We start from the raw sequence: 18,208 nt of genomic DNA on the forward strand, positions 1-18,208 counted from the left end.
GATAGGGGGAAACCGCAAGAGTAGAGTGATACCAGGAGCTAGTAACAGCAGCTCTCCTGACTCCTCTGGGTGTGAAGGAGTGAAGCAAAGTATTTACCAGAACCCAGGAGGGTGTCTGTGTAGAAAGGACTGTCTTGAGAGGAGGACATAGCCACTCTGGTGCAGTCACAGCCATTCAAGGAGGGAATCTGGGTATTAAAAACTCCCGACCGTCTTCCCTTCTTTCTTTCTCTGCTCTCTGAGAACTTTCCATTGGCTGAACCCATTCAGATGGGATCCTCTTGATGTCCATATGGGGCAGCTTCCAGAGGGAGTGCACATGGCAGAGAAGATGCTCCCTTTTTATTAGTTTATTTGTCTGACATCGTTGCTGACTGGCAAAAGTCAAACATGGAGAGGAGAACTAAGACACGTTTTTTTCCCTTTAACTCCTTACCTGTCATCTGTAATTTCTATGCACCCGGATACTGATAATTCTAAAGCAATATGTGGAGCAACTGAAAATCAACGGATTGACTTGGATCCAGATTGTGTTTATTTTTAAGTCAGATAAAATAGCCTTAGTGTCCTGTCAGAAGGTTGCTTCACACTAGAGATAGCTTTGTTCATGTTTCAAGTGAGGGCTGCCTCCTTATTTGTGCTGAAGCCATGCTGTCTTGGGCAGTCTTCCGGCCTGCTCCCTGTGGCCATGGCCAGTGATATTTTTGGCAAGCACATCATTTGTGTCTAGAGCCAAGTTGCTGGGGCACCTGTGCCTGATTCACCCCAGCTTTTTACTCTGTTCCTAAAGACTGTTGTGGCTGTCAGGCCATGGGTAATAAAGCACCTTACAGATTAGGTTTTTAAACCTGCTCAGATGGTCTAATATAATTTTATTTGTAAATGTAAATAATTTATGTATCACAACAGTGAAAGCAGTTGGCATCAGTTACCTTGTACTGTGTTTCTGTTTTTAAAAAACTGATATAAATTGTGTTAAATTGTTCTCCATAATGAGAGAGTTGAAATGTTATATTTTTATTGAATTAAAACTAGACTCTGGGGTTTGTTTCAGTGTAGTTTATGAGAATTTGTTCCATCTTGTTAGTGATATCTGAAAACATGAATATCTTTGAATAAGTCTTCAGGTTTATGTGTCTTGAATTCTCTTAAAGGTATTCGAACATCGTATGTATTAGATATTCAACACTGCTTGAAAAGCAAGGAGACGGTTTTTTACTCTTGTTGGTAAATTTATTTGATTTTTTAAAAATCTGTCAGGCTTGCAGTTATTCTAGATTGTCATCTTTCTCCAATTAAAAATGCTGAGGAAAGAAGACAGTATTAATAAGTTCAAGAATCGTCTGCAGTCCTTTTGAAATATGCCAGCCAAAGGAATGTTGTAATAAGAACTGAATGTCAGCACTTAGAGTTATTGAAAAACTGCTTGAAAGAATTCAAAGATTTCAACACTGTCAGCCTAGAAGAGAAATTTTCTGTGAGGGCTTGGTGTTTTGCAGAACATAGGCTTTATTTAACAGCCGTGAGCTGGCATGAGCCATGTGCGGTAAATTTGCCTACAGCGAAATGGCTGACCGCACCTTGGGGTGGGCACCCAGACGGTCCCCAGAGGCTGGAATAGCCCTCGGAAAACACGTTTTTATCTCCCATATCTTCAGGATGTCTCAAAGTCTGTTTCCTTTCCTCCCTTTTACCTCTTACAGCCCAATGAGAGCGTATTGCATTAAGCTTTTTGAAGACTATTGTGTCTTGCAGTCAGGTTGCTGCACCTCAAATCCAACCCCTCAAGACGAATGTCTGGATTTAATATGTGTCATTCAGATTTCAGATGAATATCTAAATTTGAGACTATTGAAATTTAAATACAGACCTGTGAAATTGGCCCTCCTGACCATGATTTGAGGGGGACAGCTGGCTTCCTCTTCTGTATAACTTTCACAGCTCTAACTGCGGTCAAATGGCTTATGCTTGACAGGACTCGGAAGGCGTGGACATCAAGCTGGGCGTGTGTGCTAATGGGCTCCTCATCTACAAAGACAGACTGAGAATCAATCGTTTTGCTTGGCCGAAAATCTTGAAAATCTCCTATAAGCGCAGTAACTTCTACATTAAAGTTAGGCCAGCGGAGGTAAGCAAGGTGCTCGGCACATCTCGTAAGGTTTTGTCAGTGCTCCCCTTTATGGCCCTGAGCTACCGGAGTGCCTTTCGTTGAATTTTAAGAAAATGAACTATTTATTCTTTCAGGGTTAAAAAAAAAAATTCAGGGTTTTTGATGATAAACTTGCATATGTATATGTATGTATATGTACGTGTATATATGTGTATATTTATATATAATATACACACACACATATATATAGTTGTTCATTAAAAACAAGCCACAGTCACAATTTCACAGAAAAGAAGAATTGGTAAGTGCCTGCTTCATCGTGGGGGCTTGTTTTTCTTTTCCTTTTGAACCAGCTAAGTGGTGGAGATCAATAGGGAGGTGGTAGAATGAGTTTCAGTGGACCTTGAAGGGTAGCTGGTTTATGTCAGTAGTCCATCCTTGCTTTTCAGAGACGCTAGTATTGCAGTCTGCGAAAAGTCCATTTTGTGTCATCGTGTTAGCTATACTCATAATGACCGTTTTCAAGAACAGTCACTTCTTAGTAAAATCTCTGATTCCGTGTTTTTCGGTAGCTTCTAATCAATTCTTAAGGAAATGTGCTGATTTGTTATACGGCTTTTTTTCCAGCTGGAACAGTTTGAGAGCACTATTGGATTTAAACTGCCCAACCATCGGGCAGCGAAAAGATTATGGAAAGTGTGCGTGGAACATCATACTTTCTACAGGTAATTTGGGGAAAACAGTGTGGGATTCCTGAGAGCAACCATCCGTACCCTCTAGATCCTAGGAGGTGGCATTGGGTGGGGTGGCAGACACAGCCACTTCCTGCTTTATGGTTCTGCTCTCCCCAGTGTCAGATCTCCTTTGTCTGCAGTTCATTTGTGTGTCTCTTTCTGTCGTCTGGCCAGTTGCTTCGAACTGATCTGTGTCTGCAGTGGTCCAAAACTCCACCTCCACCCTCTCCCACCCCATTCTTCCCACCACCACTCACTTTCTGTTTCACTTGGTTTCTCTATCAACTTGCCCCGCCCCTTTGCTGCTTTGTCAGAAGTGTTTTAACCCCCTCAACCCCTGTCCTTTTTGCACGTCAGCCTGCCAGCCTGCTCATCCTGGATTAGTTCTGTGTCCTGACCTCCCCAGGGGATTTGCTTTCTTGTATTTTCTCAGTGCTTTTTTTTGTTGTTGTTGTGGATGGTGTGTAAACAAGATTAATGTGAGATTCTTCTAGCTTGATATGTACTGCCAGTTAAACTTGGCGTTGTAAATCCAGAGTAATCCCAAGTGAATTAGTGTCATCAGCTGCTTTCTAGGGAGCTTTATGGAAACTCATGGCACTTGTTAAATATTTGATTGACTTTGGTAATTGATCTGTGGGTTTTCTTTCAATGTTCTTTTGTTTTCTATAGATAAACATTAATTATATGTGATTTATAATGGCAGGGGTTTTTGTAAAATTAAAATGTTAATAAACCTACTTCTTAAGCAGTAAAATACGTAAAAGCTGAATTCCTTTGTGACACATCATTACTTAGATCATCTTGCTTGAGGCCTTTAATCCTCTGTGATAATTAGTCCCTATTGTGGCTTTTAAATTCCTCAAAGTGGAATGATAGATGCCTTGTGGTAATTTGGATGTTATTCTCTGAACATAGGGTCTGATGTGGAAAATAAAAATAATATCAAATGGAAATAATTGTTGCACAATCTTGAAGTGATAGTACTGAAATGTTTTGCTGCTTGGCCTCTATTGCCTTATAAAAATGTATTCATATTGCCATTGACTTAAACTGCCAAAAAAATTCTTTTAGAGATCGCTTATAAATGTTGATGTTCAATCCTTTTTGGTCTTGCTATCTGTTTCTATTTAATTGCAGCTTAATTGCTTAAGGATTTCTTTGTGATCAGGAAAGTATAATCTGCAAGCTAATATTTTGTGTATGTGGTCACCAGTGCCAGTTGGGCAAGAAAGTACTTTATCACCATTTAACATAAAAAAAAAAAAATCATCTGGTTAGTGACGTTCCTTCTTTTGCATTATGACTTATATCTGCCTTTAAAATATTTTCTTTGTGTTTCTTGGATTTATATTTTTTGTAAACTGGAAATAAGAGAAAATCCTCATGGAGCTGCTCATCCTGGGAAGATATGGCCTTCGGTTGAAATACAGACAACTGAAGCAAACCTACAGAAGGATGCCAGATGCCCCCATATCACTCTCTTCTTTGCCTCTAGTCTTTTTTTTTTTTTTCTTTTTAAATAATTTTATTCTGGTGAGATCACTTAACAAATTTTAAGTATACAGTGTTTTCTTACTTACAGGGGCAGTGCTGTATAGCACATCCCTAGAGCTTATTCGTCTTATGTAATTGATACTTTATGTCCCTTCCCTCCAGCCCATGGTCTGGAGCCACCATTCGAGTCTTGGATTCTGTGAATTTGGCTATATTAGATACCTTATATATAGAATTATGTAGTACCTATCTTTTTCTGTCTGGCTGCTTTCACTCAGCATAATGTCCACCCCAGTTGTTGCACATTGCAAATATCTTTCTTTTTAAAAGGCTGAATGGTATTCCGCTGTATTTATAGCCCGTATTTTCTTTACCCACTCATCTGTCAATGGATGTTTAGGTCATTTCTACATCTTAGTTATACAGTGCTATAATGTACATGGGAATGCTAATATCTCTTTGAGATCTTGATTTCAGTTCTTTTGGAAAAATACCTAGAAGTGGGATTGATGGATCATGTGGTAGTTCTGTTTTTAAGGTACCTCCCTACTATTTCTTATAGCTTCTGTACCATTTTATATTCCCACCAACTGTGTAAAAGTATCCTAGTTTCTCCACATTCTCACCAACACTTGTTGTCTTTTGTTTAGTTTTTAAAATTTTATGGAGAAAGTAGTTTCCTTTGGGGTCACTAATGCATGTTTCTCCTTGGAGGTATTTTTTAGAAATGTCTCTCTTTTTTTTTTTTTCTGTTGGTCAATTGGCTGGTACATACAGAGCATACTTCATGAATAGATGATAAAAAATAAGCGTGGTTTAGCCAACTTGTTTTTCAAGGAGAAGGAGCACTTCTTAATTATTGCACTGATGAGCTTGCCAGTGACCCTTTTTAGTATACATTACACAGCATTCTTGGAGCATAGTTAGCTGGATTGCAAGATAGGGAAACCCGCCTTATGCAGCCTATCAGGAGACCGTGTGTGGTAAATGACCACATTTCTAAGCTTGCTGTTGGTACTCATGATCAATGTGCCAAGGCATTTAATCATCAGTTTTATTGTTTTTCTGGGTTAATACAATTGAAAATCCTGACTTGATGGAGAAGCACCTCTTGTATTATTCCACGTAGCCTTACCTCGACTTGAATCTCTTTTCATTCCTTATTAAGCAGAAGATTTCTAATAAATGAGCAGAAAGGCTAGAAATACTTGAAATGGTAAGGCACTCTTCTTTGGAGAATGATAGGAAAAAATTTGATGGAGTTCTCCCTCCATATTCTGGAATTGGCAACTAAAATCTTCTTATTTAATAAATTTTCTAAGAGCTCTGGGAGTATTTTTTTTGCTGAGATGTTTTGCCAACTATGGATCAGGCAGTGAAAGCAAGATAATTTCAGTTGTACTCCAGACACGATTGGCTCATTCACTAAAAGCATGCTTTTGCCTGAGTCTGGAAGTATTTGACATCAAGGAAGTTTTACTTCATTCATTTTGGACCCTGGGTTTTAAGCAGCAGAGTTGTTCTGGCAAGAGAGAATGTTAGTCATCTCTCCACATCTACTGCATGCCGTATTCTTCTTGGGAAAGCATCACTTGATGGAAGAGATTCTGGGGTTAGATGTTCTTTCCCAGGAGGAATAGATGTAAATATTAAGAATTACTAATGATAATGGATTGCTACTTGGCACTTACCAGCTAGGGGCAAGAATTCAGACATATGTGTTTATATAAATGATTTAAGTTAATACAAATAAATAACCTTTGATACACACTGGGAACAGCTGCTCTTTTGCTCAGGTTGAGGAGAACATATTATTCATGCATACACGAATGGAGAGTTACTCATCTTCTTCTCATAAAGCTCTGTGTATAGAAGGGTTTATAAATAATGCTCTTTTTTAGTAGAAAGTTTAGGCAGCATTTTGGGGACCAAAAAGTCATACTTAATGAAATGAGATATTAAAATACGTAGTTTTAAAGCTTAAAAAAAAATCCATAAAGTCTAACTTTGTTCCTCTTTTTCCCCCACCATAGGCTTGTGTCTCCAGAGCCTCCACCAAAGGCCAAGTTCCTGACCTTGGGGTCCAAATTCCGCTACAGCGGCCGTACCCAAGCGCAGACCCGCCAGGCCAGCACCCTCATTGACAGGCCGGCGCCGCACTTTGAACGCACCTCTAGTAAACGGGTCTCCAGGAGTCTCGATGGAGGTAAACTCCTTTATTGTGGTTCCGGATTCCACAAATCTTTCTCTAATCCAGTGGGATCAGAAAATGCTGATCTGGTTAATAAAGCCCCCAGAAAGACCCTGGAGGGATAGCCTTAATTTTTTCCTTCTGAATAAATAAAATACTCTTACTTGTACACTCACAAGAAAATAATTTTATAATGTTTGAAGTTGTCATTTTGAGTCTAAATTTTCTTGGCAGTGTCAGTACACATAAATATTAGCTGAGTTCTCATGGATGATGTGTTTGTTGGACAGATGTTTTTACTGGTCTGACTTAATCGTGATGTATTTTATGTGACTTAGTTTCTCATGTTCAGGTTTCTTGAACTTGTTATTTCATGGCAGAAATGTAATTCCAAGGGAGTGTGGAAGCATGTGAACCTTTATTCAAAGGAACGTAAAACATTCATCGCATCATCACGTCTTTATGAGTTTAAAAACACTTACTAAAGCTTAGCAGACATTCCAGCACATGGAAAACCATTCACAACTTCAAAGGATTAGTTTAAATACAGTGTTCTCACAAAAAGAAAGGAAATATAATATGTTCATCTGTTCTTGCACCCAAGGGGAGACATCTATAAATTTGTATATTTTTTTTCTATTGGAATTCTAATTAGCTACATATTTGTAGCTCTTAATAAATTACACATGGAAATAAATTGATGTTGCTTCCCTTGATGTGTGTGTTTGCATGTTTGTGTGTGTGTGTGTGTGTGTCTTATTACTCTAATTTGGGGTTTCTATAAAAGAGCTGAGGTTTATTTTATATATTTATGAGGTTTGTTTTATATATTTATGAAAGATTTTTTCTTTCTACTTTATAGAAAGTAGTTGGTATGGATTCCTCTCTACAAGCAGTAATTTTCCAACATTTTTTTGGTTGATTAATTTCAAAACATATATAAATATAAATAGTCATGTTAAATTTGAAAATATCTATTTTACTACTATTAGCAAAAATCTATTTTTGATATCTGTGTGAAATATGAACTTTGAACAACTTATGTTTCAAATAATTAGCCAAAACAGACTGGATATGCCATAAGAGATAAAAATCTTCTCTCATGAGCGGAGCATTGACACTCCTTGGCCTTGATCTAGTTTTCCTGGAATAAACTTGGCAAACAGATCCAAGCAGACACATGGAGATACTTGCCAACATTTGTTGGTGGGTGTTTTGGTATATATAGTTACCGCATCTTGATTCTGGAGAATCTTTCATGTAGTTTTATGAGACCACAGAAAAAAATGTGCAACAGGATCATAAACTGTGGTTCAGATAAATGTCCACATTCGCAAATGTAGCAATTTAAATTTAGTGAATTATTACTGTACAATAGTTGTCAGAGTATCTCTTAGCTCATCAACAACTGAGCGCTTTTTACAAGTCTGAAAAATATGCCCGCTTATGTAAATATTCCACAAGCCTTGCCCCTTGTCACAAAGAATTTATACAAGTGCTGAGTAAATGTGATCAGTGTTGTTGAATGCCCCGAGAGAAATTATTCCTCTTTTTGGAACGCGGTTTCAGCTTTTGTGTTCAACTCTGAGGTTTTGTACCTCTTATACTGCCAGGGTTAGGGTCTACAAAGAGCAGTAAACCAGTGCCTTTTCTTTGAGGTATATAAACAGTGCTCAAGGAAACCCACCATCTTGTATGGACAGTTAGTGCAGAGGGTAATAGTAGGCCTGTATCCGAAAACAATGATTTTCACAAGTAAAAGCAACAAACATGGCACAGTAATCCATTATTTTTCCTTTTGTGTTTTGGACACTGTAATTCATCAGATGGGCAAGTCATCAAAAGGATTATTGTGTCATTGTGAAAAATAGGAGGCTTTTCATGCCAATACATGACCAGGCAGCTAGGGAACTACTTGGTTAGAACTTATGTTCTCTTTTCCCCCCAGAGCAAAGCTAGGCGGTAACCGGTACTGAGCTTTATTTTTCCCGCCACACCATCAGTATACCTTTTTGTTGTTGTTTTTTTCTTTTTCCTGTTTTTAAACAGACTAGACAAGATGCATAAATATTCTTCACTTTATGGTTTGACAAATTAAAATAAACCTTCTAGTGATTACATAGGAGAAAAATCAATGGGATACCAAATAACAAACTTTGTTCTGTCAGATAACAATCCATCTGGAGTAGCTCTCTTTAGAATAGAGAGATTCCAAGATTCCACAGTCATTCCAGAAAGGAGGCAGATCAGTCCTGGAGAGCACTGACAACCAAGAGCATTTGGGAGGGGCGGATATAAGAAGCAGGGACATTGCAGATGGGGTCATCAGGGGAGGGAGGCCTGTCTGAGGAAGAACCGTTTCAGTTGAGACTTGAAGGGCTAGAAGGAGGCCACCACGAGTAAGCAGGAGAGAAAGCATTCCAGGCAGCAGGAGTAGCAGATCTGAAAGTCCTAAGTTCAGGGACAGCTTGATAACATTCCAAGAATAGAAAGAAGGCAAGTGTTGTCAGAGGTCACCAGTGATGGGGAGAGGTAGGCTGGGAGGGGTCACTATGGCCCTTGCAGGCTGTGATGGAGAATGTGGGTTTTCTAGGAAACTGTTGAAGGGTTGGGCAAACACATATGTGTACAGTGCTATCTTAAAAAAGAAAAAAAATCACTTCATGCCATGTCAGGAATAATTGGAGAGGATTTGAGAGGAAGCTCAGGCAGCTTGGTTAGGGATAGTCCCTGGCCTATAAGCTTGTCAGGGTTCTGCAAGGGTTGAAGACCTGAAAGAAATTATTAGCCGCAAACTGAAATCAATACATGTTTAATAAAAATATGCAGTGTCAACACTTGCCACCCTCATTTGGCAACTTCAAATTTGATATTCATTAAAATTTTGAGATCATTACATTTGAAACCATTGCTAGGTCACATTTCCTCATTTTGCAGTAAATTTCTGAGGATGCATAATGGGGTTCTTAAAAATCATAAACATAGACTAAAGAGTTACTCAGAGCCATATAGTTTCCAAGGAAAACTTCTTAAAAATCTTTTAAAAGTTGGGGGGGACCCTAGAAAATAATTAGACTTAGTGTATGATGTGAGTTCATTTTAATGTTTAATATGATTTGGTCTGGGCTTTCCAAAGTATGCGTATTTAAGAGCCACAAAAGTCTTCACAGGGACCTGGGTGGTAAAATAGAGATGGAAGAAACTGGCCACATTGAAAAATCTATCCAAGGACTCCTTTCAGCTTGCTGGTCGTTGAGGGGTAAAGGAGGAGACTTCAAGCTTTCTGACTTGAGTAACTGGGTGCCAGCATGAGAGTGAGTGTATGTGGCAGAAAGTTAATATAGGGGAAGAAGGAAGTTTGGGCAGGGCATGTGGGGGTGTGGATTAAGAGGTTTCTTGTAACACAATGGATAAGAGGTCTAGGTGTTGCCCGAGGTCAGTGATGGGGGATCACACACGTTCCCTGCCCTCTAAGAACTTGCAGCCTGAAGGTCTTTGTTTCCTAGGCTTCCCTAGGGGCATAGAACCGGAGCACAGCACACTATGTCAGGAAGTGCTTTTTATACAGGTGAAGTGACCTCAGTGGTTGTCTCAGCATCGGCGGGGGATGGGTGGGGGGGACACTACAGATGGACAGAGGCTTCTGCCGGTTGCTGCCACTTCGCCTTGTTGAGATTTAAAGCCATCTTAGGCTGATCTGCTGTATGACAGAAATATCTACACAGTCTGTGTTCCTGCCCATCTCTAGGAGAGATGGGAGCGCATAAGGGTGAGATTTGCTGAGGCAGAGCATTTCCATGTATTAGACCTACTGTAGGTCAAGTTGAGGCGTTCAGGAGGAAGGTTAGGAGGATGGAAAATATTAAACAGAGAGGTTTAAACACAGAAGTAAAATCCGTCCTTACTGTCTTGTTGCAGTTTTAACTGGTGTTCTAATTAAAGGTTCCTTTATGGAGGCAATCATAAAACTTATTGAAGCAAATCATTTTAATAACTAGTTTTTTGTTGCTATAGAGAGATTCAGAAATAAGTTCAGGCAAGATTAAGGAGACCCTGGGGAATTAAAATACTGCTTTACTTTGTAATTCTGACATAGTGCTGACCCTGATGTTTCACCTGGTCTTAGAGCTCCTCCTACTGGCCAGTTCCATAATGCGTGTATATCCTTGAACAATCTCTGATTGGAGAGCTGTGATTTAATGGGTCACAATTCAGAATACTTTCCGAGTTTATTTTAACAGTGGTTTTGTTTGAGATGTTATTTTCATAATCAAATAAGGTTTCTGTTTCTATTAATTGTCTACATGCTGCCTATTTATCTGTGAAGGGGGTGGAGGGGAGACGTTTCATAAAATGCTGTTGTTTAAATGTTCTAAAGTCATCCAAATGGTCATTCCTTACTAGCTCCAGTTGGTGTTGTGGACCAAAGTCTTATGAAAGATTTTGCTGGCCCTGCTGGAGAGGTGTCAGCATATGGCCCGGGAGTTGTCAGTCCTGCCGTGGTACAAGATGGTGACGGCAGAAGGGATGTCAGAAGCCTGGCTAAAGCTCCACCAGTGCAGTACATTGAAGGAAAGGTATGGCAAATTAGTCGAATAAATGGTTTTAAATATGTCCTCGGACTAGAGGCTGTCTATTGCACATGTCGCGTCAGAACTCAAATATCATTTAAAACGAGTCACTGTCTGTTCTCTGTTGATATAATCATATCAGTTTTCCACTTTTCAAATATGTGTAGGCTCTTCCTGGTTTGAACTGGGTCTCTAACGTTTTTCTGATTGATGTTTATAAAGCAAAATATTTCATCACAAACTATCTAAATGCAAGTAAGTAGTTTACTGGTCTTTTGTCTGTCTTTATAATCATCCTCTTTAATTATTCCCCCAAATTATAAGAGCTCTGATGATTGGAGATTCATATTTGGTTTGTTTCAAGTAAATTTTAATGTGTAGCTGTACTTAATTATTTTATTATATTGACTTGAAATTTTTGAAATGAGGAAAGATGGTCTTTATGAAAACTACGCTATAATTGAAGAAGAAATTCTTAAGCAAAAAGTAACTTTTTGTGAATGACGAGTGAGAAGATGGTGTGTTGCGGTTGGCCTTATTTGGTGCGTATACCATAGTAAACGGAGGCATAACATTTATTGTGTTTTCAAATTTGTCACTATTTTTTTATGTTACCCTGGGTAAGTACAGTCGCCTAGAAGTTGATTTGAAGTGGCCTTAAGTTCTTCAGATCTCTTTTCCATGCTACACAAAGCAGCTTGCAAATGGGCAGCACTGGAAGTAAATATGAAGAAAAAAATGAAATCCTATGGATTTATGTTTTCAAAACTTTAACTTTGAAAAACTTAAAGACATGCAGCATGAATTTTTTTTTTTTTAATTTTTTTTTATTTTTTTTTTAATTTTTTTTAAATTTTTTTTTAATTTTTTTTATCAGCATGAATTTATAAAGAACCTGCTGGCTAAGGTGGCTGCCAGTGTGTCAGAAATTCCTGCGCTTGCCAGCCTGTCACCCCAGCAGAGAGAAGGGCTCCAGTGCCGCAGGGGCCCTGTCTTATGCTGGACAGGTGCTTTGGGTGGCGGGTGCCATCAAATCCTTTTCATTCCTTTGTTAAAGAATGTGTGAGGCTTCTATTCTACAAAGTACTTGGTTAAAAATTAGTTTAAAATAACAGAAATCGCGGCAAAGAAGGTATTCTTTAAATGGCTACAAAGGTGTCAGAGTAGCTTATGATTATGCTCCCGAAGCATCCAGGAGAGTGACCACTTCCATTGGAAATAGCATCTCAGAAAGCCTCTCTATTTCGTCCTGCCTGGTTCGTTGGATACAAAAGAAAAGTTCGTTAAACTCCAAAGGAAAGTCTCCGTCTTTGGCCTTCTTGCTAATGCTCTCAGTGTTTGTCAGCAACCAGGTTCAAAAGTAATAACGCTATTTCAATTTTATAGGATCTGTTTGCAGCTAGTTGGGACATAATAATTAAATCAGTCTATACCTATACATTGTATCTCATAAAAGTAGTCCAGTTGTCCTCTGTTAAAAAATGGGTCGTGTGATTCATTTTCTAATGACACTATGTTAATATGATCCCTACTTCGAAGTACAAGTTTGCACTAATTACCTACTTCTTCTTCTCTCCTTTTTCTCTCATGCCTTTGGTGCTCCTTTGAATGTATCCACTGTGTTATTTCACATGCAACCACGGGTTTGCTTTGGAGAATAGTCTATTTCCATGTGCCCACCTTCACCACTCATCTGCTGTGCTTCATCTCTTTCCCCAAACCTGCTGCCAGTCCCTGAAGTGGACCTGCTTTCAGACATTTCAGAAGAAGACCCCTTTGGGGAGGCCGATCAGATCCCACTAGATGGCCTAGAGCTCCTTCCCCCCAGGGAACCATCAGAGCAGGCGGCCTGTGATCCTGTCTCAGATCCTGTTGAAGCCCCTCCTGAGGCCGATTGTCCTCCCAGCCATGAGATGCCTCTAAAAGGGGCTGACCCCAAGGATCTCGGGTTCGGGTGCTTCTCCTTCAGTTTCTGCAAACGCTTTCCGCCTCGCCTCCCCTCGCTCCTCAATGAGGACGGGTACCTCGCCTTCCCCAGCCTCCCCAAAGTCTGGGTCTCCTTCCTCCCTGCCGACGTCCAGCACTACGTTCCCATCACCTCCCCTTCATTCCTTCCTTCCCTCATCCTCATCTTTGGGCTCCTTCTCTCTGCTTCTCAGTCAGTGCCTTTTTCTCTCACCTTTTCCCTTCCTCTGGCTCTCTCCCTGTGCTACCTGGAGGCAAAAGCCACTTCCTTGACTGTTTCTTATGACGGTGACTTGAATGACAAAACAGAGGAAGAGGAAGCAGTTGCTGGCACTCCTACATAAGCTTTAATCTGTGTGGTCCATCAAACTACACTTCCTCTTGTAGAGTGTAAACATGTGCATAAATTTCATCACGGGTTACCCCCAGAATAGTATGCTCTGTACATTTTCACACACACGTCGTTTTAGTGCATGAGAAGTAAGTATAATTAAGCCCTTCCCCTCCACTGATACTCATTGACTAGATCCTGCAATCCTAAATTGAGAGCAGAGCTATAAGGTTATTTTATAAATATCTGAACTATACTAGGCCATGAACAAAAGAGAAGGGGACCTGTGTTACCCTTGATAATCCATACTGGGTCTCCCTATTTTGCAGGTAAATGTCAATGCCGTTTCTATAGGATAGAAACTTTATTTTGATATAGAACCTAGGATGCCATGGACATGACTGTAATTGACATGTATTAGCAGAATTCCTTAGTCTTGATATTTCTTTGTTAGAAAGCCAAGCTTGTTCTTGCATTTGTGAGGCTCCATCTGTAACCTTTACTCATGCCATGTAGGTCTAATCTCAGAAACTCCTCGTGTCCCTATTATTACAGCATTTGGGGACCAAATGAAGTTCAGGTAGTTCATTTTGTTTTTCTTTCTTTTTTTAAATAAAACTCAAAATCATGTATAAGAGTCATCATCAGGTATTTTGTAAGAAGGATACTTTTTCATCACCTTTTCTTAACTATGTATGAAAAACGAACCATAGCTTTTTGAAAATTTAGATTCCAGAGCCCTAAGATTGACTTCTTAGTGTTTTTTATTTAAAATTAGGTGTCTGGTTTGAGGATTTGTGCCCCTATATGGGGCCACCTCTGTAGCACTAAGCAGTGCTCACATCTCAATAGTTTTTGATTATCTTGCTAAATGTGCTCTGGGGCCTTAGTGTCCTATATCCTGTGGGTACTATTAATACATAGACTATATCACAAAACTTTTAGAGCAAACCTAAAGAAAAATATGAAGATAATTAGGCATAGTGAAAGAATCTATGATTCCTAAAGATTACCCAAGGAATGCCAAAGATTGATATTTGAAGAGAATTAAGTATTAACCAGGGAATTGGAAGATGATTCTTAACAGATTGTTGAGTGTCTAATTTTTCCTTTCTGATCAAAAAATACTCTTGGAGTTCCCTGATTACCTCTCAAAAGTGCTTGAATGAGGTTTTTTGTCTTTTTTTTTTTTTTTTTTAAAGCAGCACTTCGAAAACTCTGAGATTTGACACTGTCATTCCGATAAAGAACAAAAAGAATAGATATGATCCCACCATAAATTAACATGTAAAGATTAAACTATTTTGTTATCTGAATCAATATTTATCTTTTTTGCTATTCCCTTTCATGAGTCAGTTGTCATGAGTATTTATGATAGTTTAAAATTTACAACTTCACTATTTGGGTTGTTAGATACTGAGAATCATCTAACTGAAAAAACACTCTCTTTAAAGAATATTATGAAGGAAGAGTGGCCATCAAATATGTTTTTTTAACTACCCACCATTTTGCATGAAAGTAGCAAAATAAACCAGTTTTCCTCCCCTCAAGAAGGAAATCTATTGTTAAAAAAACCAAATGATGGGGTGAACATTCCTCCTTGATAAACAACGGAAGCCAAAATTTACCTCGTTACAGGTTGCCCTCACCACTAATTGATTTAGACGTTTCAAATTAGATCAGTTTGAATTATGCCATTTTTACACTCTCATCTTTTCATTCCTGAGTAAAAACACATTCAAAAGCAGTGCATAATCTAGGGACTGGGAAAGAGTGGAGCTTCCATTTTTTCCATTCCACCTGGCAAAGGACCATGTCCATCATTTGTACAACACTGTAGGTGAAGAAAGACCACAGTGGCTTAATATTCCCCGTCTTCTGAGGGCCACACAATGAAGGTTGGTAATGCTGGTTTACCATTTAAATTCAAATACAGCTTCTTTGCACCGATGGTAGCATTTCCATTAATACTCCCCTTCTTTCTGGCCGCTTGCTGTGTGACCTCCAGGCGAAGATGGAAGAAGAGGAAACACAGCTGGAGGAGGTGGATATTTTCCCCCAAAGTTAAATACCTGGTAGCTGCTGCCTGCCGTTATGATTGTGTGTGTGGGGGGGTGCACTTTTAGAGTTTATTTGTGAATTTTGCTTGTTGTGGCTTTAAGTTCTTAAGATTTTTTTATTCCTCTTTTGATTTCTCAGACTATCCAACTCTGGGTCATTTCTGGTGCTTGCTGATTGATACATTTATGTTTATTTGCCTTTCCCCCCCTGTGTGTGATTTAATTTCACAGAAAAATTCCTTGAGAGTAGAAGGGGATAATATTTATGTCAGACATAGCAATTTAATGTTGGAGGTTTGTATAATTTAAGAAAACAACTCTGTCCTAATGGCTGCCAGGCTGCTGTGTTCGGGAGGTCACGCACAGGCTGGCTGTCACCTTTCAAGCACAGTGCATGAAATGCATGGGGAAAATTCAACTTGGGAGTGCATGTACGGTCCGACTTTGTTCTTTTAAAGTGGCTTAGGTAGGAACTAGAAGTTCTCAAAGTGACAACTGGGAAAAAAAAAAACCCTCTGTTTAATCAAAGGAATAAAGTTTTTATTAATTAATCTTGAAATTCTGCAGTAAACCTATTTGCTCTAATGGGTTACCCAGGGTACAGACTCTGAAGTAACACAATCCCATCCTTAATATACATTCGCCAAAACATATTTGTTGATCTGGTGTTAAATCATTTGGCCCTAGATTTGTGTCCACATTTTTTTTTTTTTTTTTTTTTTTTTTGTGGGACACGGGAATGCCAGAGTTCATGCAATTAGGAATGTGGTCCACTTATCTTCCATTTGGGAATATGCTAATTAATGGGATTGTTTTGATTAAAAAAAAAAGTGAGAAAAAAAAGAAAATCTAGCCACCCAATTAGGAATGTAAAATGTATTGTATTCCCCGTGTCACACGAGAACCGATTTTTTGGTTTTTATTTCTCCCCTTCTTATTATAGGGTATTACATGGCAATTTATTCAGTGGAGAACTGCAATCTTCAGTAATTTGACTAATCTGTTTGGTTGCTTTTGGCAGCTTTGATAACTGTTGGAAATGTATTTTTGCATAACTTACTAAAATGCTCTAAAGTGTAACACATAACATTGCTTTGAACAAATGCAAGAAATGTGCCTGATCTCAAGCCACAGACATTTTTCCATGCCATGCAAAGATTTTTAGATTTTCATGAGTTTTTGCAAATGGCGATAGAAGCTCATAGATGAGCTACTATGCTTGTGCATGAATATGGAACATCTAATTTAATCAGATGCATGACCTCTTTCTCTGGGAGTAGTACAATTGAAAGCTGTAATCCACAGGTGGCCCCATGATTTTTAACATGTAAGAAAACATTTAAAATTAAACTGAAACTATTTTCCAAACACTACTTTCATTCCCACAAATACCATTTATCAGGGCCAATCTAAAAAAATCACACAGATGACATTTGTCAGGGCCTATTTCAATGAAAATTGACTAGGTAGTTTTTTCACATCTTTGTCTGTCTAGGGACCATTTGGCATGTGGGTGGCTGGGCCCCACATTTATGCCTGGGGAGTACTTGAAACCAATATGACGTTCACTTATTTTAGAGAGAGGCCCAACAGAAGCAGCCTCTGGAAGCTGTTATGTTTATTCCATAAGGATTAAAAGCCATTGCTGGAATTTCCTGAAAAAAAGTCCGCTGTTGGTTTCTCCACCCCTACCCCCCCCCACCCCCGCCCCCCTTTTTTTCCTCGGATGACCCTAGACTGGCTTTCCTTTCAGGCCAGTTGTGCTTCTGAGTCCATCTTTGTCTGTTTTTGTTTGCTTCACTATGTTTAGAGAATACACCTTTAATAGGAGCCCTAATCAGAGAGGTAAATTTGCAGGAACAAAATCACAGGTTTTATTTCAGATCAACCACTAGAAAGAATGGATGTTAGCCATTTTGAATATTAGTTCCCTGGCCTCCTTCTAATAATGTAAATAACTGCTACTTTAAAAATTCCAAACAGAGAAGAAATCAAAACCCTTTAAAATGTGAAAATAAAAAAATTACACATTGGCTTTATTTTCAAATTTTGACCAACTCATTCATAGGTGATAATATGGCTTTTGAGACTTGGCATTTTTCTTGCTTTACTGTGTTTTTTTAATCCTAAGTTTGTTTTGTCTTATTTTTTTGGTTTTATTTTTTTATTTTTATCCTATTGGGTTTTTTTTTTTTTTCTTTTGGATTTTTTTACCCCCTTTATTACGTTACATACTGCTAGGACCTGGATAAGGCCCAGGAGGAAATACTGAAACATCAGGCTAGCATTAGTGAACTCAAGCGCAATTTTATGGAATCTACACCTGAGCCGCGCCCTAATGAATGGGAAAAACGACGTATCACACCTCTGTCTCTACAGACACAAGGGGTATGTCACTAGCTATTTGTTGGCTATATGTCTCACTCCAGCTGTTCAGTAAAATTTAGGTTGCTAATCTATTATGTTGATTCTGAGGAAGTCACAGAATGTTCCCATTTGTTGTATGTGTGCGTGTGTTTTAATGAAACTGCTAACAATTTTTTAAATACTAAATATTTATTAACAATGTAATACTTAATTGACGTAGTTCTTGGGTAAATTGTATGAGTTTCAAGATACTTTTGAAAGACTTTCAGAATAATTTCACTTACTCAAATAAATTAGTTGTAATGAATTATTACATTGGGTAACTTAGCAACTGGCATTATATTGTAGTTAATACCTTTTTTGGTTATTGACTTCTGAAATA

General features: G+C 38.7%; 1 protein-coding gene across 50 annotated transcripts in view; it reads left to right on the forward strand.

The window, feature by feature from the left end:
• Positions 1-18,208, forward strand: part of EPB41L2 (erythrocyte membrane protein band 4.1 like 2) — a 212,002-nt gene that overhangs the window by 156,355 nt on the left and 37,439 nt on the right. For 23 of the 50 annotated variants that reach the window (XM_084956349.1, XM_084956419.1, XM_021088255.2 and 20 more), the window contains exons 9-12: positions 1,976-2,128; positions 2,738-2,835; positions 6,375-6,547; positions 10,937-11,109. In XM_084956349.1, coding sequence (XP_084812475.1) covers positions 1,976-2,128; positions 2,738-2,835; positions 6,375-6,547; positions 10,937-11,109 — 597 coding nt within the window. Of the gene's footprint in view, positions 1-1,975; positions 2,129-2,737; positions 2,836-6,374; positions 6,548-10,936; positions 11,110-15,690; positions 15,754-17,700; positions 17,848-18,208 lie in introns of all 50 variants that reach the window. The other 27 variants (XM_084956262.1, XM_084956332.1, XM_084956305.1 and 24 more) reach the window with 2 other exon arrangements.

Source organism: Sus scrofa, chromosome 1, assembly GCF_054392235.1.
Source record: "Sus scrofa isolate SSC_HxYL_T2T_F1_AM1 chromosome 1, Sscrofa_HxYL_maternal_Yorkshire_Landrace_v2.0, whole genome shotgun sequence".
NCBI classification, from domain to species: Eukaryota; Metazoa; Chordata; class Mammalia; order Artiodactyla; family Suidae; genus Sus; species Sus scrofa.